Raw genomic sequence first — 27,395 nt, forward strand, 5'->3', positions numbered from 1 at the left:
GATTTTAGAATCAGTTTTATGTATAGATTAACACGACACGTGCATGTGATAAAGGCAGCGTTTCAAAACATTTGGACAATGATCATTTAACAAGGTCTCCAGGGAAACAGAGTCTACTCAGGTAACAACATTGAACTTGACTGTTAGCTCTGTATTCAGGAAAAATTTCCAAGTATGTACTGATGCTAACAGCAACAAACTCTAAGTGAGTCAGAGGCAAACAGACCATAAAGTGGTGTAATTTAGATGCCTTACCAAAATACAAATATCTAATGACCATTGATTAATAAATAAAATATAAGTTAACATAATGTGCACATTTTCAGAGACCATCATTGAAAGGAAAGTGACCACAACACTCGGAGCGACCAAGAGATCTTTATTGCAGCAGTGCAAAAGAGGAGAAAAAGAGAGAGAGAGAGAGAGAGCAAGAGAGAGGGGCCCGGCAGGAGGGAGTCTTTATAGCCCAAATCTAATGGGGCCTCTGGGTCTGCAAGCTGCCTTGTTGGCACAAGGAGGGCGGGGTTGAGTGTTCAGACTTGAGCCGGAGGTTCAGTGCTCAGACTTGACGCAAACAGGTGATAAAGGACCAGACAGAGGGGTGTTTGAGTGCGTGGGTCATCCTGCAGCTAACATTTGTTCAGCCTGCCCTGCAGACAACATAGTTCAGCCCGTCCTGCACCTAACAATCATAATTTGATAGAGTATTCACGTTTGTAAAGTAGCTAAGGTTAGTTTTACACAATGACTTTTTAAACAGTCAGTTTCACTTACATGACACTAGGATGTAAACTCAGGGCAGTTTGTGGTTCAAAATCCTAAAAACATGCTACAGACTCATGAGATAAAACCTTAGAATGCCGATTTCCCTTAGCACCTCTTTTATCTTTCAAACCTTTCAGAGAATTCTCATCAGGTCTCTTGAGAATTATGTAGCACTTGGGGGCAAAGATGCAGCCTAGGAGCCCTGCGCTGGAGGCCAGGATGGAGAAGACCTCCACGGCCACCATGACCTTGCCCTTGGTGCTGTGGTACACAGGGAGGAAGGTGAGCCAGACACTGCAGAACACCAGCATGCTGAAGGTCAGGAACTTGGCTTCATTGAAGGTGTCAGGCAGGTTCCTGGCCAGGAAGGCCACCGTGAAGGTCCCCAGGGCCAGGGAGCCCAGGTATCCCAGGGCACAGTAGAAGGCAGTGACTGAGCCCTTGTTGCACATGATGATGATGCGGCCATGGTCAGAGTGTGTGTCTGTGTCCACAAAGGGAGGAGAGGTCCCCAGCCAGACTGCACAGAGAGTCAGCTGGATGAGGGAGCAGCTGGGAATGATGAAGTTAGGTGCCCCTGACACCAGCCACCGCCTCATCCTTCTCCCTGGGGCAGTGACCTTGAAGGCCAGAATCACAGTGACAGTTTTGGCCAGGACCGTGGATACGGCCACAGTGAACACCAGTCCAAATGTGGTCTCCTGCAGGATGCAGGTGGCTGTGCCGGGACGGCCAATGAAGAGCAGAGAGCAGAGAAAACAGAAGGTGAGGGAGATGAGCAGGATGTAGCTGAGAGCCCTGTTGTTGGCCTTGACTATGGGGGTGTCTCTGTGCTTCACAAAGACCCCAAGGACAGCAGCTGTGAGTGCAGAGAAGCAGAGAGCCGTGCAGGCCAGAGCCATGCCCAAGGGGTCTTCATAGGCCAGGAAGGTCACCACCTTGGGGAGGCAGCGGTTCCTCTCACTGTTAGGGTGCTCGTGTGCAGGGCACTGGACACACCGCTCTGCATCTGGGGAAAAAGCAAAGAAAGGTTCAGTGTTTCTTTTCCACAACTTCTTCATCGTTGCCAGGTTGAAGAAAATGTCACCTGTGCACTATCACTGTGAGTACAGACTGCCTGCGCTGTCACACAGAGGCACACCAGAGTGGTGGCCGCTACATTCCTGAGCAGGGAGAACGCCTCCAGCTGCAGGGGAGGCCAAACCCACTCCCACAGGACCTTCAGCAGGTGGCCGGTGTCTCTGGGCTTCTCATGCGGCACAGTGAGGTCCGCAAGGCTGTGACTTCCCCCGACCCCGCTATCTGGCAGAACAAGTCTTTCCTCATCCCACATTTTCATTTTTCGGTGACTAATCTTGTTAGTATTTCCATATAAATATTGAAAACATTTGCATGGGGGATTTAAATAATTAACCTCTAAGAAATAGGTATTTCAATCAATTTTTAAGAATAGATTGCATTTTGGGGAGTCTCCATTTATCAACATCTGGAAGTCTGGTTAGTTAGCCTTTCTTGTAAAGTGGCAGGTCACAAATAACGAGAGCTGCACATACCCTGGTGTCCCCAATGCAACGGCTCAGCTCTGCTTCTGTAGCAGAGGCAGTTGTGGACCAGGGAACCTTAATGGGTACGTCTATGTTTCAGTTAAATTTTGTTTGTGCAGGCAGTGTTTTGCCTCGTCTGTACTCATGCATCAGACAAGATTCTGAAGTCATTTAGAGTGGTGCTGGGGATTGAGCCCAGGGCCTCGTGCATGCAAGGAAAGAGCTCTACCAACAGAGCTAGATCCCCAGCCTGGCACATCTTTTTCTTAAGATCCTCATTCCTAGCTGGGTCCCGTGGTGCATGCCTATAATCCCAGCAGCTCAGGGGGGCTGAGGCAAGAGGATGGTGAGTTCAAAACCAGCCTCAGCAACTGAGAGAGGCCCTAAGCAACTCAGTGAGACTCTGTCTCAAAATAAAATACAGAAAGAGCTGAGGATGTGACTCAGTGGTGAAGCGCCCCTGGGTTCAACCCCTGGTACCAAAAGAGAAGACAAGATCTCATTCCTCTTCACAGAGTGAACAGGGGCTCCTGGTTTCTGTCTCAGAGACGTGCTTGGCACACAGAAGTATGGGTATGTTGTATTATGGACCCTGTGTTTTATACTCTCTTTTTTTTTTTTTCATTATTTTGTTCATTTATTTTTATGTGGTGCTGAGGATCAAACCCAGTGCCTCACACATGCTAGGCGAGTGCTCTACCGCTGAGCCACAGCCCCTGCCCTGCATTCTCCTATTTTTCTTTTTGTTCTACACACTGTTCCATGTTTCAAATCTTTCTCAAACAGGGAGATTGTTATTTTGTTAACTTAAACACACCTGAAGATAGCTATTCTGCCCAATGACTCAAGCCAAATGACTACTGCTGCTGAGACAAAGGGAATCACCCAGGGCTGTCAGAAATCTCAATCCTTATGTTTACTCTTTATATTTTGAAAAAATGGAGGCCGTTTTAACTATCCCTTTAACTTGTGCTTGACAACAACACATTTTGTTTTGATATATAAATCCTTGAATTTATATCTTGGGTAAAGACGACTTTGAGGGACACTGGATTATGCCTTTTATTAAAATATTCTGTCCTCATAACAAGTTAACATGTTCCTTTACCTTATCATATTATAATATTCCAAAGGATAGGGCCTTGTATTAAGTACAGTACTTAATACCTCGCATGGTGTTGAGGACCAGGGTCCAAAATGTAATCAGGGGTTCCATGACAACTCACGCTTACCTGCTGTGTATTTATCATCTGGATATGAAACACACCAGTCTTCCCCTCTACATGTGGTTTCACCCCTTCAATCACCCACACCCTGAGAATTTGACATCTTACATGTCACAAGTAGATGTTAGCGGGCGCACCTGGAGGTCTCGGATTGAGACTGCAGTGCTGGACAGTCAACAAAGGTGACCACCGGAGTCAGTTTCACAGTTGAGCCCAACAGGTGAGCACTACCTGTCAAGAGCCTACACATCAAATGGACATACTGATCATGTGCATGTGCAGATAGGGATAATGAATCCCACTGTTCCGTATAATCATGATGCACCGATGATCGAGAATAAATAAATGGATATATTGAAAGCTTGAGTGGTGCACTATGACCCCAAGAGGACACCAATCCTTTGGTTTCTTTTTACTGAGAAATAGAGACGTGAGCTATCCTAGGGCAGCCCCACGTCTTCTACCTGTCTGATTGGAAATGTGTCCCTCTGGGCAAAACACACAAGCAAAGCAGCAGACGGGACTTCCTTCCTAGGGGATCTTCCTGAATCCCGGGAGACAGCTCTGGCTGCACACAGATCGAGGAGTCTGAGGGAAAAGAGAGCAACGGTCACGACTCTGCACATTATCAGCAGCTTTAAGAGAACGTCACGATCTCTCCTCCTAAGAAAGGACTTTGACCTTCGATAGAGGACCATCGCTACACCTCTGACCACCACCTTCTTGACACCCAGACGTCTAGTCCTGGGTTATCATGGCTGGCTAACCCCTTGCTTCTCACCTCAGGGCCAGCTTTGGTTTTGCACATCACCAGCCACACTTCCTGGGTTTCCTCTCTTCATGTTGAACCTCAGCATCCAAGACCTTTTCAGTGCAGTTTTCTGTGTGGTCCTATGGACTTGGGTGCCTGAAAATATTCTCCTACGCCCTCACACTCTCAGTTGGTGCTTTGATTTGAATCTGAATGGCATCCCCAAAAGGTCCCTAAATTAAGGGACTTGTCCCCGGGTGGCGCTGTTGGGAGGTACTGGAACCATTAAGAGGCAGAGCCTAGCGGGAGGTTTCCTGTATCCCAGCTACTCCAGCAACTCCATGAGGCTGAGGTGGGGGGAATCACAAGTTCAAGGCCAGCCTGAGCAACTTAGTGAGACCCTGTTTCAAAATGAAAAAATAAAAATAAAAAAGGGCTGGGGATGTAGCTCAATGGTGGAACACCCCTGAGTTCAATTCCTAATACCACGACCAAATATATATATATAATCAGTGCAAACCACGATTATTATATAAATCATTTACAAAATTGCCTAAGTGTGTCCAATTGTGAAAAGTTGACATGAAGTCATGTCAGTGCTTTAACAGATGCTGAGTATAAAGACTGAACAGCACCCAAAATTCTAAAGAAAATGGAAATGATCCCTCCCAAGAGGCAAATGGTGTAGTAATCCTCATCGTGTTTATAGTGCATCAAAACATAATAAGGTTTCTGACCACCCATGACTAGGAGTTTCAGGATAGGTGGAGGAATATTTCTGGTATTTGTGTATCTGTATTTTTATCTTTATCTCTGCTCATCAACTTGGTTCAATTTTATCACCGCTGCATGAATAGATATACCCAAACTTTAACTGCTTCTACAAACTTCTCTTCCTGTAGGTGCTAGTTCAGAATCTACAAAAGCAAGATCACAGATCATGGAGTACAAGTTGAGTGGGGAAGGGTGAGTTTAGTGCCAGGTTAAAGGTCACGGTCAGGCTCATCTCAGGGCCCCATCCAGATCCCTCCCATGTACCCAACACTGAACTGGGATCGTACCTCTGTGAATCCAATAGGCCATTCTATCATCTCCTCACTGATGACCAAGCCTTGACCAAGTGGACTCCTGGGGACAAACTCTCCTACTTTAACCAGCAGCCCAAGACCAGCAGGAAAATTCACAGCGTTGTGGATGTCATACTGGGCCATCTGGCTGCTCTTCTCACCCAGGGAGATGTGGTCCCCAGCGCTGTTGGTAAACCGGACGTTCTTCAGGAATGGATGCAGCTGCGGGAGGCAGAGTTGGACATGAGGAGTGTTCAGGTGAGAGGTGGACGGTGCCCATGGGCCACACCGTCCTGCTTTTCCAACCCCTGCTCTTGGGGTTTCCTCCTCTGGAGGCTCAGGGCTGCTTGGGTGGCCACCATCCCGAGGGTGAAGTGGAAAGTCTTCTGCTCCCTGGAAATGGGTTGGGAGTGACGGAATCCCACCAGAACTGTCCAGGATGCTGCCCTCAGTGGCCTGGCTGGGCTCTGTAGAACCCTGACCAGGGGAGTCTGTCTGGGGCCTCTTCAAAGCCAATCCTTGTACTTTGAAATGGGCACAGCAGGGACGAATCACTTAGCACCCTGTCTGTGCTTATGGCCCCGGGGCATGTACATGTCACCACTCCTCAAAATGCAAAGATTAAATAGGTGTGACTTTGCATATCAGTTACACCTCAGGCTTTAAAGGACACAACACCAGTTGGTTTCTGTCCATGCTTTCTGACTTTTTTAGGTGAGAATGAAATTGTCTTGCGACATTGCAGGAAGCCCTATATGCTCCAAAATTAAAAAATCAAAACCCCTGATTCTAATGAGGTTGTTGATAGAGAGCTAACCCTGGAATCTCTCGGCCCCATGACACTGGGCTACGGGAAGTAATTAATCTCTCATTGCTTAAAAAACTATTGTTGAATTCTCCAGTTACTTAAAGTTGAAGCATTGTAAAGAATTCATAATCACATCTTCGGAGCCCATCTTGACAAAGCCACCTACTCTTCTAAAGGTCAACTCAAAATAAGCACAAAATGGCATATCAAATATTATCATTGTTAGTAAAAAGATAGAAATTCGATGGTGAACTGAATTTTCTGATGTTGATTTTTATATACACATATTTGCCTTTGCCTACATACTAAATTTATTTGACATTTTCTACAAATATGATTAATGAGTTTGCCTATCGTGCATGAGAATAGAAGTTTATAAATCTATTCCATCCATGGGTCATGGGTTCAGATGAGCCCCAGCTAAAATCCAGAAAAATCCACATCAAATCCTGGGGAGGAGGCCTGAGCTTATGTCCATCATCAGTGATCTCATATTTTAACATGGGTCCCTGTTCCCATGATTATTGCAGGTTTTAGAAGGACATCTAAAAACAGTTTATTTCCAAGAGTCATCTTAGATATTACATTTGAAATGGGTAGAACTTATTTTTTTATTTTCAAAAACAGTATTTCATGGAGGGCTTGGGCAACACATGTACAAGATGATGGAAGGGATACCTAGAATCAGATATGGTCATATGGTCGGTCCATATTTTCTGACATTTGATCTACACAGAAAAGTGTAGATCTCAATGGTTTTTTTTTACCTACGTTTTGTCATCAGCTGCATTTGGATATTTGATAGCACTTCATCCTAAAATAGAAAAATGTTTTTCTGATTCCATTTTCTAATAGCTTGAAATAGAAGCTCCTAGTAGCAGAATTCTCCCCATATAGATAACACAGATGTACCTACAACCAGTGTGAAAGAGCCCACACTCCATTTGGCCTGATCCTGCTGAACTTGAGATGAACACGCGGTTGTGATACACCTTAGCAAAGCACCTGCAGGTGGCACCAGGGCTCGGGGCTCACCCTGTTTCTGAGGGGGGGGGGGGTTACCTGCCAGGGATGCAGCTGAGGCTGATCTGCATCTTCTGAAGATCCCATTTCCATTTTCTCCGAAATGATTTTATGGAGGACGTGAGCCAGCGCATACACAGCATTATAAACAAAGTAGCTGGGGTCAGACAAGGTCATGATGTCCATATTTCCTGGCATGAACTCTAAGGAAGTGTTTGGTCTGCACTCTCCAAACTTTTCACAGATCGACCCAGCAGCTGAGCAATCAAAAGAATAAGCCCACAGTTTGCTGAAGTAAAAGTCCTCTGGGTAGCGGGAAGGGGTCACTGTCTGGAGGAAGTGTCTGAAGCCAGGGATTTCCCCCTTGTGAGGTGAGAAGGAGAAGCCTCCGTGGAAAGAGTGCAGCATGTGGTTCATCTCATGCAGGACGATCTCCTGCTTCGCTGCCATGATCCACACCTTCCCTGTGGTTAAAAAGAAGTCTGCTGCCATGTCCACGGTGACGAGGCTCCCTGCTTCACCGTGGAGTATGTGCACGTTTGCAGAGGAGACTCTGATCCTACTCATGAAGGTGATATCCCCTGTCCCATACATTGTCTTAGTGACAGGGAGCTTTTCTGTTAAGGCCACACAGATACCATTCTTTACCATCTCTGCTTTCAGATCCCTCCGGAACTGCTCTCCCTTCAAATCATCAGACAGGAAGAGTGCCACCCACGTCCAGCCAAAGTGCAGCAATAAGGAGACCATCGCATGGGCCAGAGAGCTGTCCTTGGGGGCCATCTGATAGAGTGATGGAAACTGGTCTGTATCACTCAGCATGGGATCAAAAGTTCCGTACGTGACCTGAATGAGCAAAGAAAGATATGATTCTGAGTTTATGGGGACTTGGGGGTGTCTCTCCAGGGGAGGGGGCAAGAAAGGTCTGTATACGAGAGGCAGAGGGAGAGACTGCTGTAGAGGTTACCCACTTCTCTCATTCTGGGGGCACAGAGCACCATGTTTCCAGTGCTGTTACCGTTAGGGAAGGACATGTGAAATCCACCTGCGCTTCCATCTCCTGAAGCAGGAAATAAAGAACTCTGGATGACGCATGACCCAGGTGGCGTGTGTGCCTCATCCTTGACCCCAGCAGACAATACTGCATGTAAACTCAGGGAAAGAAAGAAACCTTTACTACATGGATCTCCTGGTACTTCGGACTTAATTTATGATCACAACAACTTACATCATCTTAAAGATGGCTTCCCTATCCTCTTTGATTTCATAAAATTTAATTCTTCCAGAACAGGATTCTCCAAAGCTAGTGCCTGTGATTGGCAGTAATGCCTCCTCGTCGTGGCTGCTTGTGTTGGATGGGTCCCCGGGCCAGGCCTGTGGTGTGGAGACTGGTAAGTGTGCGGTTCCCTGGGAGTGCTCACAAGAGATCTGCATGGGTGGAGGTGAGCAAGGCAGGCTGGGCAGAGGGAGCGGGTGACCGCATGGGTATAACGGCCACAGCCAGCCCTTGGGATCCCTGGAACTGTGGTGGCCCTCGGTGCTGCTCCAAACAGAACCCAGATGCCCAGACGTTACCATCTGCCATGACAGTCATTAGCCTCTGGCTGTGCCTGAGACAGCTGTGTCCCAGGATGGGCAGGTTCCCGACTGAGGATATTTCCTAGCAGTCACATGACTGTGAGCTGCCAGCAGCCAGTGTCCCCAGTGGCTGAGGGATGGAAACAGTAGCCCTAGAAAGTAACCTTGGTTGAGACTAAGGTATCCCCAGGTATCTAGGTATCCCTGGCTCCTTCTCCTTCCACTGTGACAATCTCAGAACACGGGGACTCCCCTGGGACCTTCCCACCTGAACCCCCTCAAGGCATAATACGTGCTCAACCTCCACATTTTTCTCTGATCAGAGGTGACCGGGCGATGCCCGGGAGACCGGAATGTCTCTTTCCAGAATTTACAGCGCGCTTACCTGGGGCGTCTTGTACAGCTCCAGAAGCATTCCAATCTGGGCTGAGAACGCCGCCGCTGTCCCTGCAACGACAGCAGTGGCCTTGCTCTGAGTCTGGCATTTGTAGTTCGGGAGAAACTCGGTGTCTCCAGAGAGCCAGAGCAGAGCCGTCTCCAGGGTCCTGTGGTCACTGTGAAAGGCACTGAAGACGTGGAACCCCAAGGTCAGGTTGGGGAGCAGGTGCAAGTCCCTGTTGATCTCCTCGATGGCAAAGTAGAAAGCCAGCACATACTGGTAATTCTTCCAGAACCACCTAAGAGGGAGAAAGGTCAAGGCGTGTCATTCAGGCCACTCCCCTGCCTGGTCCAGCAGAGGGAAGTCTCACCCAGGCTTCCTGTGAGAGGTCCTGCCCTGGCATACGGAGCCAGTGTGAGCAAGGTTCCCAGGACTCCGGGAAATTTGCAGGGAACTGAGTAAGGGTGAGGTGACATCAGCCGATGACCCTGTTGTCAACTGGACAGACTTGGTTTTGTACAGTCTGTCAGCACAAGACTCCGGGCCAAAGCCCACTTCACAGATCAGCCAAAAGCCTTTATTGAGGAATGGAGTCATGGTTCTGATGGACCCACTCTCTGGGTGGAAAGTGAGCCACCGAACAAAGGAGGGGACTGGGCTTGTATAGGTTATGGGTGATTTCGTGAGTGCGTCAGTTTGGGCACTCAGGAATTTGGGTTTGGGGTCGGGGGTCGGTGGCCAGCACCTGGAGAGAATTGTCTTGGAGGACATTGGTGCTTCCCAGAGACCATCCCTCTAGGCTTGGTGAAGCCCCTTCTCCCCACCAGTGGCCAGCATCTGAAAAGGTCTATCTTGAAAGGGACGAAAGCCATCAGTGAACGCCTCTCTTTTCACCCCCTCTCCCAGGCCACGTTATCTTGGGGTGTTTCATTTTCCATTTCCAATGCAGTCCTGTTCGTGGGAGGTTCCTGCGAGAGCAAGTTTCACACAGTCAACAAGGAGGAGGTTTTTCCAATGAAGAGTCGTGTTTCCCCGAGTGTGTGCAGTCGTCCTGCGCTCAGCGGCTTTGCCTGTGGAACTTGACATTTCCTTCTGTTGTCCCAACAAATGGTCTGATTTTGTTTCTTTGCCATGAATCCTTGAAAGAAGTTTAGGGCTCATGGAGAGAACCGTGTTATTGCATGTCCAATAGACCTAACCCTCCTGCCATTGAGACCTGCCTGAGGCTTAATATTATTTTTTGGATTATTATAAGTTAAGAACAGTGAATAAAAATTTTCTTTACTTTTAAATACTTTGTCTGATGTCCTGTGATTTTCCTTGGTGAAGGGAATAGTTTGGTCACGTTTGGTACTATTAACACTGGACATGGGTTTAAAGTTGGCTATTTAAATTCTCTTTTTTCCAACTTCAGACCTGCGAGAGGCTGGGTTCCCAATGCTGCACCAACCAACAGAAGCCTGAAGAGATCTTAAGTGTCCAAGTCAGATTTGTACGCTCACTGTCCACGTGCCACTCAAAGCCCTAAACATGGATTGCTTTATCAGCGTCCTTTGCTACTCTTCAGTAATAAAATCTGAAGCACAGAACACAATGGAGAACTCTCTAGCAGGTTTTAATGAGCCTCAAATAATCTCAACAAAAAATAAAAAGAAAAGATTTTTTTTCTCATTCTATGCACAAATCTGGCTGACACCATTCTACATGAGAGAGGAGCAAACGGAACCCAACACAGCATCAAAAAGGAGGAAATGTTAGGATGAGGGAAGACTTATTCCAGAATCCAGAGTCTCCACATCAATCTATGCTGGTACATAAGTTAGAGATAACAACAATCCTACAGATTATGTCGAGCAAATTCAAGAACATATCACCCTTCCTTCTTATTCTCTGCAACCAGAAGTACCTTGAACCCCAAAGAGACCAAAATATTAAGGTTTTAAAAGAAAGCACATTACAAACTGATCCATGCTACACCCTGAATAAATCTTAAACACCTGGCACAAGGCCAGGCGTGGTGGAACATGCCTGTAACCCTGGAGCTCAGGAGGCTGAGACAGGAGGATCACAGGTTTGAAGCCAGCCTCAGCAATTGAGCAAGGCTGTGAGGAACCTCGTGAAACCCTGTCTCAAAAATAAAACATAAAAAGAGCTGGGGAGCGAGGCACAGTGGTACATACCTAAAATCCCAGCAGCTCAGGAGGCTGAGGCAGGAGGATCGCGAGTTCAAAGCCAGCCTCAGCAATGGCGAGACGCTAAGCAACTCAGTGAGACCCTGTCTCTAAATAAAATACAAAATAGGGCGGGGGATGTGGCTCAGTGGTTGAATGCCCCTGAATTCAATCCTTGGAACCTAAAAAAAAAGGGGAGAGGAGGGTGCTGGGGATGTAGCTCAGGGTCTAGGTGCCCCAGGTTCAGGCCCTGGTACCAAACAACAACAAAAATGTGGCACAATATGAATGAAGCCACTCACAAAATATCACAAATCATATGAATCCATTTATACAAAATGTCCAGAATCAGCAAATTAATAAAGACACAAATTAGATTCATGCTGGCGAGGGTTAAGGAGGAGGAGAGAAAAACGGAAGCAACTGCAAATGAGCATGGAGTTTCCACCTGGGGGGCGAAAAGTCGCTGTTTTCCCAGAAGCCCTTAGAGGCGAGCAGCCAAGGCTCGTGACGAAGCACATCTCTTTGTGCAACAACCAAGTGCCCCAGTTATCTTCTCCCAGGATTTAGAAGAGCTTGTTTTAAACTATGGATAAAGCAGGTGTTACTCAAGGTCATACAAACTGAGCCACATCCCAAATGCCCAGTATTTTCACATAAACAAGCGTAGGCACCTCTATGTGGAAGGACGCTTGGTAGGCCCGGAAATAATAAGGGGAAGGTCAGTTAGCCACAGGGAAACGTGGTCACGCTCTGTGGTTAGGTATGAGTGAGGCCCAGAGTCTGTGCCCACATGGGAACGTCCACAAGTCCCGGAAGAGGAGATTTCAGGGCTTAACGACCATGTGCATGAGGCCTGGCTTCTCGTGGGCAGAACAGGGGGACCAGAAACTTCTCTGGCCAGAGGATGGAAGGCAGGGGGCTAGGTTAGGCCCCCAGCACTGTGTCCGGACTGGAGACGCCCACCCTCTCCCCACACTGGCCTTAGGGACAAGGCAGGTTCTCTCGGAGCCCCTGAGATTAGGACCCATCCTCTTCCTCTCTCCTTTGCCTCTCCGACCCTGACGGAATGGAAGCAACCAGTAGCTGCCACCTAACCAGAGAGTCCATCTGCATGAAGCAATGGCCTGAAAATACCCCATTTCAAATTTTGTTTAATAATAGAGAAGGAGACAAAGAAGGAAGGAAATTCAAAACAGCGAGAAGGGACAAAGGTCTTCATCTGGATGAGGAACTGCAAGGCTGGGACCCCACCCCAGAGATCAGCAGCTGCACTCTCCCCTCCCTCCAGTGCAAGGCCACCTGCTGAGATGACAGGGGAACTGCTAAGGGCAGAGACACCCCAACAAAAGAAATTGCGTTTGCCTAACCACCATCCGAGGATGAGGACGAGGTCGTGGCAGGTTGAGAGGTTGAAGGTTTTAGAAGCAGACTCCACCGCTCTGCCCAGAGCCCAGGCTGTCTGCTGGGAGCCTCATTAAGCATCTGTGCAGTAGCTCAGTTGGTAGAGATGCAGGCCACACTGTCACAAAAAGCCCAGAAGTTAAGTGGTTTCTGTATTTTTCCTGAAGAAATGACCAAGATGCCAAGGATGGACATGAACCCCTTGGAAAGATGAATTCCTTTCCTCCCTTGGCCTTCGGCCTCAGGGACCAAATGCCTCCCCTCTAAGTGGATTCCGTTAGTTGTGCATCTTTTGTAGGTCCTTCAGGTGTTTAGGGGGATGGCCTTTCTATAAGGCACATTTCAACAGTGCCTTTTGCAGCAGTGGGAATCCAGAGTGAGGCCCCGAGTGTGAGAATGACCTCAGGCCAGGGCTCAGTGTCTAGGACACCTGGGGTCCCACTCCAGGGTCCTGGCATGAAGAGGAATTGAGGTCCCAACAGGATCACTCATTCCAAGAACCCCATCATGGGGATCGGGTCAGTGGAATTCACCCAACAGGTGCAGGTTTCTCTCCTCTGTCTCCCTGGGCGTGGAGAGCAAAAGAGAAAGGAAATGGAAGGGTGCAGGTGCATAGGAGAGAACCGCAGAATCCACCAGCTTGCATTACTCTCATTTGCACACATACTTTTTACGGTTGTCCAAGGGGATCTGAACACACCCGAACACACACACTCAGAGAACCCCGTAACACATGCCTACAATGTGGAACTGACCTGTGAGGCACTTCATGACCGTGTGGCCTGAGCAAAAAATAGAGCTGGGCCAGGGGCGCCTTCCGATTCACGTAGTAAAGGGGGAAGAAGGCACCCAGCAGGTCTCCCTCTCTGTGGACACTGGGCTCCAGGTGTTGGAAACACCTCCACAAATCCAGGGCCCCCGGAGCGTGGGAAGGCTGCAGGAGGAGGAGGACCAGCAGGGACAACGGCATGTCAGGGTCTGTCTCACACAGAGGCCGAGCTGAGGGGGAGATGGGCGGGGTGGGGTCCACAGGCTCAGGCCTTGCAAGGAGGGTGGGTGCCTGAGCAGGGTCCCCTGGAGTCCCACGACTGCTCGATGTCCTCCGCCTGCGAAAGGAGTGTGTGGACAGGCTTCGGGGTCGAGGCATCCGTAGGGTGTCACGGGCCTGAAGCTGCAGCCTTGGCGTCTCTGTGATCTGCAGTCCTGACTCCCAGTCTTCACTGCTCCCCCGACCGTGGCTCTGGGGACCCACAGCCCCGGGGCTCTGCACCTGTCCCCCTCCATCCTGCTGAAAAACACTTTGGAAAAACATGTTTTGGCCTCTCCTTCTCCTCCGGCCCCTCTGGTCTCATCACAGCCCAGCGAGGCTTCGGGGACCTCAGAGCATCCTGAGACAGCCTTCTCTGTCCTCGTGTGAACACGGGGCCGGGAGGATTCGGCAGAGTGAGGAAGCGCTGGCTGGAGCCAAGAATACGCCTTAGCAAGAAGGGAAGGGCTGACATCCAGGACCCCGTGCAACCCTCGGAGGCCACCTGTGCTCAACATGGCTCCCAGGTCCACCGTGTGCTCCAGGAAGAAATGGCTTTTGTGGTTTGCAAAGAAGCGGGCCATGTCCCAGGGAAGCTCCGTGGGTCCCCCGACCTGCCACTGCAGGGTCAAACCTCTCAGCCAGGCGGCTGGGGTGCTGGGCTCTGCCCACGGAGAACCTGGCCCCGGGATCTTGTCATCGCGTGGTTACCCGTCACGTACCTACTGTTGACACTGTTGAAACATTCCCTACAGAGTTTTCTTTTTTTTTAACTTTAGTAATATTTTTTATTTGTCTAGTTGTACACGACAGTATAATGCATTTTGACACATCCTACACAAATGGGGTATAACTTCTCATTCTTGGGGTTGTGCATGATGTAGACTCACACCCGTCATGTACTCATATATACACATGGGGTCATGATGACCCATTTGAATAGCTACGAAACATAACATATATGGTCTGCAGTGAGATGTTTCAGGGTGTGTAAATGTGGTGGAAGGACAAATTCACAGGTTTTTATTTTTCATTAGTTCATTTTAGACATACGTAATATTAGGATTCATCTTGCATAACTACACAAGCGTGGGATGCCATCTGCTCTAATTCAGTCCCCAGTTCGTCCCCTTTCCCTCCTTCCCCCTCCCTCTTCCCTTCCCTCTGCTCGACGGATCTTTCTTTTATTTACTTCTAGTTTCTTTATTTGGTGCATATGGACACACCTAGCTGAGAGTCACTCTAGTACATTCACATAAGTACACAGGAAGGTTTGGCCAGATTCCTTCCTCCGTCCCTCCCCCCTCCAGCCCCTCCTGCTGACCCTCAATCCCCTTCCTCTGCTTCACGGATCTCCCTCCCATGTCCATGGGTCCCCACACACATGCCCTTTTCCCGTACTTTGATCTAGCTTCCAAATATGACAGAAAACACTCCATCCTTGACTTCCTGGGTCTGAACTACAATCAGCACACCATGGTGAACTTCACCCTTACGTATATCGATAAAGCACTAATTTTTAAAAACTGCAAATAAATAGGAGGCAGACCAGTAAAGTAGTAAAATTATTTTGTTGATTTAGGTTTCCTCGCATTTCACATTATTTTACAATGATTTTTTTCTATTTCTGCAAAATATGCTATGGGATTTGGATAGAGATTTGCTGTCTGTAGGTTGCTTTAAGTCATGGTGACCTATTAGTGATATTAGTCTTCTCATCTATGAACATAATTAGACGCATTTGGGGGCATGAAATCTATGAACATTTCCATTTATATGCTTCATCTATAATTTGTTGCTATAAGTTTTGTAGTTTTCAGTGTTTCTGTCTCTACAATTTTGTCGATCATGAAGTGTTTTGTTCTTTTTTGGTGCTATTCTAAGTTGTTTTCTTAATTTCCTTCTTGGAATGCTTCTTGTTCTTGCATATATACACAACTGGGGGTCTTTATTTTATTTGCTTATTTTTTATGTGCTGCTGAGGATCAAACCCAGTGCCTCACACATGCTAGACAAGCACTTCACCACTGAACCACAACTCCAGCCCCACACAAGTGTTTTTGTTTTTTGTGGTGCTGGGGATTGAACCCAGGGCCTTGTGCATGTGAGGCAAGTACTCTACTCACTGGGCTGTATCCCCAGCCCCACCATTGATTTTGACTCCAACAACTTGGCTGAATTTTTCTTTATTATGGCTGAATAATTCTCCATGCAGGGATAAACAGCACTCCACATTTTATTTATGCCTTCACAAGTCAATAAACACAGCCATACACCAGCGATGATCTTTAGGTCAATGAAAGTCTGCACACACCCCATCGACTCCAAAGGTGACATCACCTAGTGACATCATGTCCGTCTTAGCTTGTGTAAGTACCTCTGTAATGCTCACACATGATGAAATGACTATGACACATTTCTCAGAGCACATCCTGACAGTACGGGAGGCTGCACATCATTTATTCATAGAACAGTGGAGTGAGTTCAATGAGTAACATTAATGGTGACTTTTAACATTTCTACTTGGCCACTCTTCATGTGTCCTGAGGTACTCTACAAACACAAGCCTTTGGTGCTTGGTAAAACTGCTACACCAACATGAAAAGAACTTTTGCCATCATGGCACAACTAAAAAGCACACAACATATACTACTTTGATCTTTAGGTGGATACCCATGGATGTTCCAAGATCTTATCCACAAGCTTAGCCTGAACACTCATCTGGTTTTTTTTAAATGTTTAAAAGAGACTTCTAGAACACTGTATATTAGTCAGGATTCTCTAGAGGAACAGAATAGCAAGATAAGAAGGCTGACTCATAGTGGGGTAGGGAGGGGGAGCATGGGAGGATTAGATGAATTCTAGATAGGGAAGAGAGGTGGGAGGGAAAGGGAGAGGGCAGGGGATTAGCAAGGACAGTGGAATGTGATGGACGTCATTATCCAAAGTACATGTATGAAGACTCAAATTGGGTGTCAACCTATTTTATATACAGAGATATGAAAAATTGTAGTATATATGTGTAATAAGAATTGTAATGCAGAAAAAAGTACATGTATAAAGACATGTAATGTATTATAGATATATAGCACAGTTCTTCATATCTTTGTATATAAAAAACAGTTCTTCATATCTTTGTATATAAAGTATACTTTATATACAAAGATATGAAGAACTGTGCTGTATATGTGTAATAAGAATTGTAATGCATTCCACTCTTGTGTATTTAAAAAAATAAAATAGACCAAAAAAAAATAAAACAGGGGATTTATTAGGTTGGCTTATGTGATCAGAAGCTGGTGGCCCACAATGGCCGACTACAGGCTGGCAGCTGGGAGAACCAGTAGCTGCCCAGGCCGAGAGGCTGGTGCCCCAGAACAAGAGGGATCCACGGTGCTACCCTAGTCTGAGACCAAAGGCTTCTGGAGAATCCGCTTTGGAAGAGTAAAGAAGTGAGAGCCCGGGAGCCCAGTCTCCTCCGACAATCACAGCAGCAATCAAGAACATGTTCAAGAAGAATTGAGGGTCTAGGGTTTGGCTCAGAGGTAGAGAGCGCTTGCCTAGCACGTGCAAGGCCCTGGGTTCAATCCTCAGCACCACATAAAAATAAATAAGAGAAATAAAGGTATTGTGTCCAACTACAACTAAAACATAAATATTTAAAAAAATGAAGAAGAATCAAGCTTGCATCTGCGGCTGCTTCCTTGTTCTTCCAATTTTTATTCCACCCAAGCCATCATCCCATTGGATGGTGCTGCTCATGTTCAAGGAACGTCTCCATCTCAGTTGGCTACCCCACATGCCAATCATTCCTAGACACACCTTCATTGACACCCCCATAAGCCTCTTAATCTTAAGCATCTCTTAATCCGATCAAGTTGGCAATTCAAATTAACCAGTATAGACGGGGACTACATCAGTGTCACAGGACTGCCAAAACCTGAGAGTTGACCTGCACAGGTAGCTTTTAGGTAAAGGACATCTCTCTCAGATGGTCCTGAAAACCAACAGGTGTGATGACAGGAGATTCCGAAATCTAAAGACAGGCAGTTGGCTCCAGCAAGTCCCCAGATGAATACTTCCAAAGAAGAATCCCACTGAGGACAAAGGACTGAGACTCTGATGCATGTGTGAGCACACACAGGACTCCTGCAAAGCCTGCAGGGAGAAAGCTCCACGGTAGTTTCTTCCCTGTTGTTGACACACCCACATGCAGGCTGGGGAAGGGCCCCAGGTGGGAATGGCTGACTCAGGAGCACCGGAGGGAGGTGTCCACATGGACAGGAAGGAGTTCTAGGGTCACCAAATACAGGCCAGTGCTTCAGGAGAAATGGGTCTAGGAGACCCAGGTCACGTTTCTGACCCACAGATGTTTAACGTGAATGAAGGTCTGCAGAACGGAGGGTCTCTCCAAGCTGTACTCTCTGTCATCAGTAGCTGAAGTCTTTCTGAGCCTGTTTGGCTGGTGTCATACAGCATGATCCCATTCATTGCCTGAAGGTGGAACTTGGTGCTACAGATTGCTCTGGAATTGGCCTAGAAGTGATTTGCACAACTAAGTACAAAAGTACAGTGAGGTCTGCTCAAAAAAGACACCCCAAAACTAGCAGGTGTCCATGATTCTGAAGGGAGCATCTCTGATTCTTGGCTAGGACTTGGGGGCTCAGAGTTCACCACCATTGGAAGGCATGTCTTTGGGCCTTGCTGGCTGACCTGCCCTGTGCCCTACCACACATTCTGGGCCCCTGGCTCAGGGAGGGAGGCAGAGTTCTGAGGGCAGAGCTGGGAAAAGACCTCAGGCTTGGAGATCCAACTAGAATTCAGCTGCAGAGGGCATCTCAAAGAACCAGACTTGGGCAGCTGAGAGAAGCCAAGAGGGGCAGTGATTATGTAACAGGTTTGAGGAAGATGATGCTCAGAGAGGAAGGGCAGATCCCAGACACATGGTTTCCTGGAAGTCTCATTGGAAGCTGGGGGCCTTGAAGATCCTCAGCCTCCTCTTCTGTGTCATGCACACATATTCCCAGTCTCGGGGCACTAACAGATTCATCTCCAACATCCATCTCCCAGGTGGTATTCATGCCTGTGAGTCAGAGCCATCAGGCCTGAGCAGGGATCCAGAGATCCTCTGATGACCCCAAGGCATGCTCAGGAGTGACCACAAGGACCACATCACTGAGTGTGAGTGGTAGGGCTCTTGAGGGGGCAGAGGGGAGACCTCAGCTCCAGGCGCAGCTGGAGTTCTATTTCTGGTTCAAGGGCCACAATGATCATCCAGGTGCTAGAGACCTCCTGGTCCTCAGGGAGAAAAGCCAGGGGTCATTGTCTCACCAGGGAGGTTCACAAAGGGGGCAAGGGGAGGGAGGAAGCTACCAGGAACTTCCCAGGAGTCCCGTGGAGCTCTACAGAGCCAACCTCACTGATGTTGCTACCCAGTGGCAGGCTCATGTCCCGGATTTTCCTTGGTGCCTGGAAAAGGGGAATCCATGTCCACCCATCAGCCTGCAAGACCGAGGACCTGGTTCAAGAGACAGCTGCACATCACATCCTGGAGTCACCACAGCCGAGGCTCCTCCCCTGCAGAAAGCCGAGTGAGGAGAGGAGAGCCCGCGGCATGCAGGTTTCCCTGGGTGGTAAGAAATGGCCAGACAAGCCAGCTGCAGGACACCTGCCCACAGGTATGGAGAATGCAGCTCCAGACATCCCAAAGAAAACACCTGCTGCTTCATGATGGGAGGACACTGGACTCCTAGCAGGAGATTCTCAGGAGGAAGCAGAGAAACCATCTTACCTCTCCTGAACCCTGGTCACTTTCTACCTTTTGGCACATTCGATTGGGTTCAGGTCCAGCAGTGGGATAGGCCAGTGACCCCCTCAGATCTCACCTGCAGGAACCCAGTATCCAGACATCCAAGCTGTTCTCATCCTGCCCACACCCTCCCCTAGGGCCCAAGGTCACCTTGTAATCAGCTTCACAGGAGAGCTGCGCCCCTCCCACCTAGAACCCACCGGTCCCTGTCCCTGTCCTTATCCCATCCACAGGAAGTTTTGTGGTTTTAGAACAGCAAGGCCGTAAGAGATGTCGGCCACAGGAAGCAGTTCTCTTTCCTGGGCTCCCCCACTGGAGTGGAGGGACTTTGCCTTGGGTCGAAGGGCTTTGGAAAAGACTGTGGTGCCAGCAATGCAGCCCGGGTTCGTGCGCAGGTCGTGTAAGACGGCAGGGTTAGGAGGAGAGGGGACGGGGGACTTTCCTCTTCCTTAGACAACAGGTGACGACGTCTTCAATCATATCCCACAGTCCTAGGTCCTGCGGAGAGCCCCTCCACGAGAGTGTGACAAATGGGTCCAGCGTGGGACCCTGTCCGGGGGCACAGAAAACTTCCAACTCTGGCGCGGTCACTGGACCCCGCAGCTTCCTCCTCGCCTCCTCTCGGAACACCCACCCTCAGGGCAGCCTGCCTCCTGTCCCCCAGCCACCAACCCCGCACCATCGCTCACCCCAACTCCGCAGAGCCAGGCATCCCCTGCGCACTCCAACCGGGCAGCGCCCCCCGCGCCCCCCGCGCCCGCGCGCCCTGCGATCGTCCTTGGCTTCATTGGGGCTTCTCGGCCAGCAGAGCCGCACTTGGTAGGGATCCTGGGGACTGCTCTGCGTCAGTAAGCCCCAGGCGGTGTCCCTACGCGGGAAACAGCTGCGATCATTCACTTTCCCAGAGAGAGACAGTGTCCACCCTGAAACTGACCACGCAAGGGGCTGGGGGCTGGAGAGACCCAGGGAGCGCTTCAGAAAATCCTCCCCAAGAGGCGGGTTTTGCTGGGATTGGTTGTCCCGGTATTTAAACAGGCGGGTCCCCCCTCTAGGACCGAGGTCCCAGACCAACTCCATCACTAATCCCGTCAAAACCCATCCAAGGGAACCTGTTCGCGGCGCCCTGCCTCCTTCAGGGCTGCGTAACAGCCATATTCACTCCCCGACGCCCAGTTAGTTCAGCCAAACCCTGAAGAAATTGTTTTTTACACGTGTGATATTTTTGGGTGGTGGTGGTGATGGTTTTGGTTTGGACTGGTTTTTTAGTAACAGTAACTTTATACAATGAGCAATAGGTTCTAATGATGTCAATGACCTTATGTAACCTATGGATATAAATAAAGCTGGCAGCTCAGATGAGCAGCCACCATACTGTGCCCCTGCACCTTGCTTGCTTTCCTGTCTCTCTGTTTTTCTTTACAAATGTGGTCAGGATCTGGCATCTGGAGCACATAGAGAACACTCGCAATTGAACAATAGAAAAAAAAAATAAAAAGCAAAAAGACTCAAGTAGACACTTCACCAAAGAAGATGTACAGATGATCATTAAGTATATTAAAATATGGTCAACATCATCAGTCATTAAACAATGAGTCATTTGCAAACCAAAACCACAGTGAGATACAACTTAATTCCCAGGAGGATGGCCATAATTTAAAAGATGGGAATTTTGTTTAGGAAAGGGTATGGTATATTAAAAACTGCATACATTTGAGAATTTTAAATGGTGCAGCCACTGTGGAAAAAAAATTTAATAGTTCACAAAAGAATTAAACATAAAATTACCATATGGCCCAGCAATTTCACTCCCAGGTATTTATGAAAAATAACTGAATACAAGTATTTAAACAAAAGCATGTGCATGAATGGTCATAGCAGCACTATTCACACTAGCCAAAACATGGTACTAACCCAAGTGTCCATCAACAGACAAATGGATAAGCAAAATGTGACGTATCGTGGCTGGGGATGTGGCTCAAGTGGTAGCGCGCTCACCTGGCGTGCGTGCGGCCTGGGTTCGATCCTCAGCACCACATACAAACAAAGATGTTGTGTCCGCCGAAAACTAAAAAATAAATATATAAAAAAATGTGATGTATCCATGCAATAGAATACTATGCAACTATAAAAAGGAATGAAGTGCTTGTAGTCAAATTATTGAATCAACCCAGATGCCTGTTAATAGATGAATGGATCAAGAAAATGTGAGATGCATACATACATACATACATACACACACAAAAAAAAAAACACACACACACAATGGAGTTTTACTTAGCCAAAAGAAGAATGAAATAATGGCATTTTCCAATAAATGGATGGAAATGGAGAACGTTATGTTAAGTGAAATTAGCCAGACTCAGAAAGTCAAGGGTTGAATATTTTCTCTCATATGTGGAAGCCAGAGCAAAATAAGGGAAAGAAGAGGGAGCAGGGGCAAGAGTGGATCAAATATCATAAAGACACAGAGATCATCCGTGGAGTAGGAGGAGAACAAGAGGGAAGGGGGAAATGTGGAGTGAATCGTGTTACATACATACCAACGTACCAAAGGAACATCTCCTTCATGTATATGTAGGGAGTACCAATCAGAAATCAGTAACTAGGAGCTGGGATTGTGGCTCAGCGGTAGAGCGCTCGCCTAGCATGGGCGGGACCCGGGTTTGATCCTCAGCACCACATAAAAAATAAAGGCATTGTGTCCTATTTTCTCACTTATCTTCAGAATAAAATGAGGAAAATATTTCTATCCCTAAAATATATACATTCAATTTTGAAGGCCTTTTAGAATGACATTTTTAGATAGACTATAATTTGATATTGATAAAAACAAATTGCTTTACACCTAAAATATTTGGAGTATCATAGACATTTAAAATGAGGTTTGTGCCAAGCATGGTGGCACACACCTGTAATCCCAGTGGCTTGGGAGGCTGAAGCAGAAGGATTTTGAGTTCAAAGCCAGCCTCAACAAAAGCAAGGAGCTAAGCAACTCAGTAAGACCCTGTCTCTAAATAAAATACAAAATAGGGCTGGGATATGGTTCAGTGATTGAGTGCCCCTGAGTTCAATCCCTAGAAACCATCTGCCCCCCAAAAAAAAGGTTTGTGAGGAATCTGTAGCCTTGGGTTTGATCCCCAACACTGCAAAAAATAAAGTTCTACCCATACTCTATACCCCAGCATCATATACAAAACCAAACTTAAAATAGATAAATCTAAAAAAGTGATAAATCAGCCTTTAAAATAAGTCATGCCACAAACTATAAGACCCTTATCAAAATGTACAAAAATAAAAATATAAAATGTAAATTAAAAATGCAAATTTAAAAAGAAGAAAATACTTGCAAAGTCAGTATTTGGGCAAAGGTGTTATATCCAAAATATACAAAGAACACCTCAAAACTCAGTAATAAAAACACAATTTTTAAAATGGACACAAGTTCTGAAGACAGTTCTCCAAAGATATATGGATGGCAAATAAGCACATGCAAAGAAATCCAACATCACCAGTCACTAGGGAAATGCAAAATAAAGCCAGATACCACTACACATCTGTCAAAAGAGCTAACATTAAAAAGAGTATGCGGGGGTTGGGGGCAAGGGTTGTGGCTCAGCAGTAGAGCCCACGCCTAGCACATGCAAGGCGCTGAGTTCAAACCTCAACATCACATAAAAATAAATAAAATAAATGTATTCTGTCCAACTACAACTAAAAATATTTTAAAAAAGAAAAAGAAAAAGAACATCCAAGCCAGGTATGGTGGTACATGCCTGCAATCCCAGCAACTCAGGAAGTTGAGGCAGGAGGACTGCAAGTTGGGAGGTCAGCCTTAGCAACTTAGCAAGGACCTATCTTCAAAGTAAAAAATAAATAAATAAAAAAGGACTGGGGATGTAGCTCAGAGGTTAAATCCCCTATATCAAAAAACTAAATAAAAAATAAATTCATACCAAACAATAAAAAGGATATGGAGGAACTGGTAAGAATGTAATAGCATAACCACTTTGGCAAAGTTTGGTACTACCTTAAAAATAATTGCATATTCAACTAGACCCAATATAACAAAAAGTAATAAACTACATGCAATTAGAGATGAATCTCAAAATTGTCATGTCTATCTACACCTAAAAAATAAATATTAAAAAAATCAATAACTAAGTGAGCGAAAAGAAAATCAGTACAGTAGAGGAGAATAGAAGTGAGGAGGAGGGGGGTGGTATGGGTACAGGGAATGGGGATTGAAATCAATTCCTTGGGTGTATGATCTTGTCAAAATGTAGCCAACTACTACACATAACTATAATGCTCTAATGAAAAAGGGATGAAGCACTGATACATGCTACAGTTCAGATGAATATCAAAAACATTACACTAGCTGGTCACGGTGGCCCACGCCTGTAATCCCAGTGGCTCAGGAGGCTGAGGCAGGAGGATTGTGAGTTCAAAGCCAGCCTCAGCAACGGCAAGGTGCTAAGCAACTCAGTGAAACCCTGTCTCTAAATAAAATATTAAAAAGGGCTAGGGATGTGGCTCAGTGGTCAAGTGCCCATCAGTTCAATCCCCAGTACCCACCCCACATACAAAAAAAAAATCATACTAAATTAAAAAAGTCAGATGCAAAAAGTCACATGTAATTCCATGTATACAAAACGTTCACCATATGGACTGCATGGAGACAGAAAGCAGATTCTTGGTTTCCAGGGTCAACAGGGTGTGGCAAACAGGAATGAGTTTCTAGGGGCATCAAGACTCCTTTTGGAATAATAGAAGCATTTTGAAACTAGACAGAGATGATGGTTGCACAAGGTTGTGACACTTCTCAGCTGTACAGAGGAATTCACTCTGTTATGTGTATTTTTCAATATTTTGTTTTAGTTGTAGTTGGACACAGTATCTTTATTTTATTTTCATGTGGTGCTGAGGATCGAACCCAGGGCCTCACATGTGCTAGGTGAGCGCTCTACCCCTGAGCCCCAGCCCCAGCCCCTGTTATGTGTATTTTTACCTCAATGAAAAGGGCAGAGATGATGAAATTGTGTAAAATAGCAAGACCCAACTATACACTGCCTACAGCAAAGGCCCTTTAGACAAGAAGACATAAATGGGTAGAATGGGGGAAGGAGACGCACCCTGTTAACAGCAGCTCCAAGAAAGCTCTAGTCGCCACCTCACAACAGAGGACGCGGGTGGGAGCTCCCAGGGCGCTGTGTGCAGTGGGATGTCTCTCAACAATTAAAGGGAACGAGCTATGGGTTCAAGAATGAATGACACTCAAAACACTCTGCAGAGTGAAAGAAGCCACACAAAACATACATACGCTATATAAAACTCAAAAAACTGGAAGCTAATCTGTAGAGACATCCGTGGTTCCTGGAGATATCAATGGCTGCTTGGAGATCATGGAAGAAGTGACAAAGGAGCACAAAGAAGCTGGTGGGTGACGTCTGTATCCCTCCCTGTCTTGAAGGGTGATTCATTCACAGTCGTGTGTAGACAGGCCACACTCACCACATTTCACACTCGAAAGGTACACAATTTATCATCCATCCACCTTACCTTGATAAGGCTGTGAAGGTATTTTTCACAGTTGAAACTGGTCCAATAACTGGATTATTTGTTGACGAGAAGCTAAATTCAGCACTTCCCCCATCCCCCCAAATACTAACTGGCTATTGACAAAGTAACCAGACCCTAATCAACAGTGCACACCTCAATAAATCCCAAAGGTTAACAGATATTTTGTAAATACCATTAAGTGGACCCCATCCACCTGGAGCAGTGATTGACATCTTCAAGAATCTGGTGGTCTTCCAGATGTTGCCTAGACAACCCACCAACACACACAACACACACACACACACACACACACACACACACACACACATTGCAGTCGGGGTCTCCACTTTGCAGGCAAACATCACAGCAGTGGGAGGGCTGCCTTTGGCACAGGAAGATAAGGGTTCAAGTCCCAGCTCGGCCGCTTTCTTAGTGTGACCATTGGTGAGTCGTTTTTCCCTTTTAGATCTCTTTCTCTTAAATACCTTCACGCCATCTTGAGCATGAAACCACCTATGCATGGTAGACCAAGTTGCCAACAAGTTCATCGTTGTGGGTATAATCAACAACAACAGAGAGACCTCAGCTTGACGGGGTAGGCCTCCCCTCTGCAGAAAGGATGTACTAAAGATGGTTGGCACCTCGAGCAATGCTTTCCACAAGTCCATGGCGGGAAAGGAGCACGGCTGGTTGTGGAGGCTGGAGGAACAGGACAGACGTTTTGCTGTGGACATGAGGCCCCAGCAGCTGCTCCACAGAGGGTGCTCTGGAAAGACAGGTGGGATCAAGGGACACTGGGATCCTGCCAGCAGTTCCGGGTGTGGTCACCACTTTGCCTTGAGACCAGCTCTGCTGAGCACTTTGACCAAAGCCCTCTGCACCTCCCGGTTCCTCAGACTGTAGATAAGGGGGTTGAGAGTCGGGGTGACCAGACTGTAGAAGAGGGAGACCACGTTGTCCTGCTGGGGGCTGTGGTAGGCACCAGGCACCATGTACATGAACACCGCAGCTCCATAGAAGAGGCCCACGACCGTGAGGTGCGAGGAGCAGGTGGCCAAGGCCTTGCCTCGGGCCTCCTCCGAGCGCATGAGCAGAACAGCCCGCAACACGTGGCCATAGGAGGCGGCAATGAGGGCAAGCGGCAGCACCAGGATCAGCACTCCCGAGGTGGACAGCGCCCGCTCATAGGCCGAGGTGTCCGCACAGGAGAGCTTCAGCATGGCTGGCACCTCGCAGAAGAAGTGGTCCACGGTGCGGGAGCCACAGTAGGGGAAGTGCAGGGTGATGGAGGTCTGGGTGCAAGCGTTGAGTACCCCTGCCAGCCAGGAGGAGCCCACCATGAGCAGGCACACCCGGCGTCTCATGAGCACAGGGTACTGCAGGGGGTGGCACACAGCGACGTACCTGTCGTATGACATGAGGGCCAGCAGGACGCCCTCGGCCACACCCATCAGTGTCAGGAAGAATATTTGAGCTGCACAACCTCCAAAGGAGATGGAACCTTCCCCCCGCAGGAAGTCTGAGGCCATCTTGGGGACAGTGACCAGGGGGAAACCCACATCAAAGAGGGAGAGCTGGCTGAGCAGGAAGTACATGGGTGTGTGGAGTCGGGCGTCCAGGCGAATCAAGAACAGCAGAATGGTGTTTCCCAGAAGACCCAAGGTAAACATGGCGGCCACCAGGGAGAAGAGGACATTGTGTGGCCCTGAGCCACTGAAAAGGTTCACCAGAAAGAAGCCGGAGGCCACCGACTGATTCATATCCCTCATGCTCTTCACAGCATACTTTAGCTGCAAGAAGAACGAGAGACCTATGGCAAGAAGCCTCAGAGAGGGTGGCAAATGACTTCAACCCACATGGTCACTGCCATTGGATGGCAGCGACTGCCGAGGATACTGTCCCAAGAGCCGTGAGGCCACAGGGAGAATCAGTACATAGGGGTGAGCTTTGGTCAGCGAGTGGTGTCTGTCACAGGCACAGGCTGGGAGAGGGGCAACTTGTGTCTCTGAATGAAACAGCTGGCCACACTCCAACTGAGAGCTCCCCAGTGATCCTTGTCATTGAGGTTCTGAGGTCCACATTAAAGTCAGAAACAAAACCTGGGTGGAATGTTCAATGCCCTTCATTCCAGGAGTCCTGGAGCCAGAGTAAAGGGGAGATTCCAAAAGAGTTGGGAGACAAAGAAAAGCAGAAGCAACAAGTAGCAAGAAAACCAAAAGAAGGGTCCAGATGCCTGGTGAGACTATGGAGCGAGGAAAACTCTATCAGGACCCATCACACAGTC

General features: G+C 47.6%; 2 protein-coding genes across 2 annotated transcripts; both read right to left on the bottom strand.

Annotated features, from left to right (window-relative positions):
- Positions 1-818: 818 nt before the first annotated feature.
- Positions 819-9,438, bottom strand: LOC114107457 (vomeronasal type-2 receptor 116-like). The gene is given in 5 exon segments (XM_027954878.3): positions 819-1,774; positions 4,000-4,123; positions 5,348-5,575; positions 7,224-8,030; positions 9,148-9,438. Coding segments are annotated over 5 exon segments (2,145 nt in total). The 5' UTR covers positions 9,178-9,438.
- Positions 9,439-25,935: 16,497 nt separating this feature from the next.
- Positions 25,936-26,880, bottom strand: Or2z1 (olfactory receptor family 2 subfamily Z member 1). The gene has a single exon (XM_027954876.2). It carries the CDS (start codon positions 26,878-26,880, stop codon positions 25,936-25,938), a length of 945 nt encoding a protein of 314 aa, XP_027810677.2.
- Between the last annotated feature and the right edge of the window lie 515 nt (positions 26,881-27,395).

The sequence above is a fragment of the Marmota flaviventris genome, chromosome 1 (genome assembly GCF_047511675.1).
Source record: "Marmota flaviventris isolate mMarFla1 chromosome 1, mMarFla1.hap1, whole genome shotgun sequence".
NCBI lineage: Eukaryota > Metazoa > Chordata > Mammalia > Rodentia > Sciuridae > Marmota > Marmota flaviventris.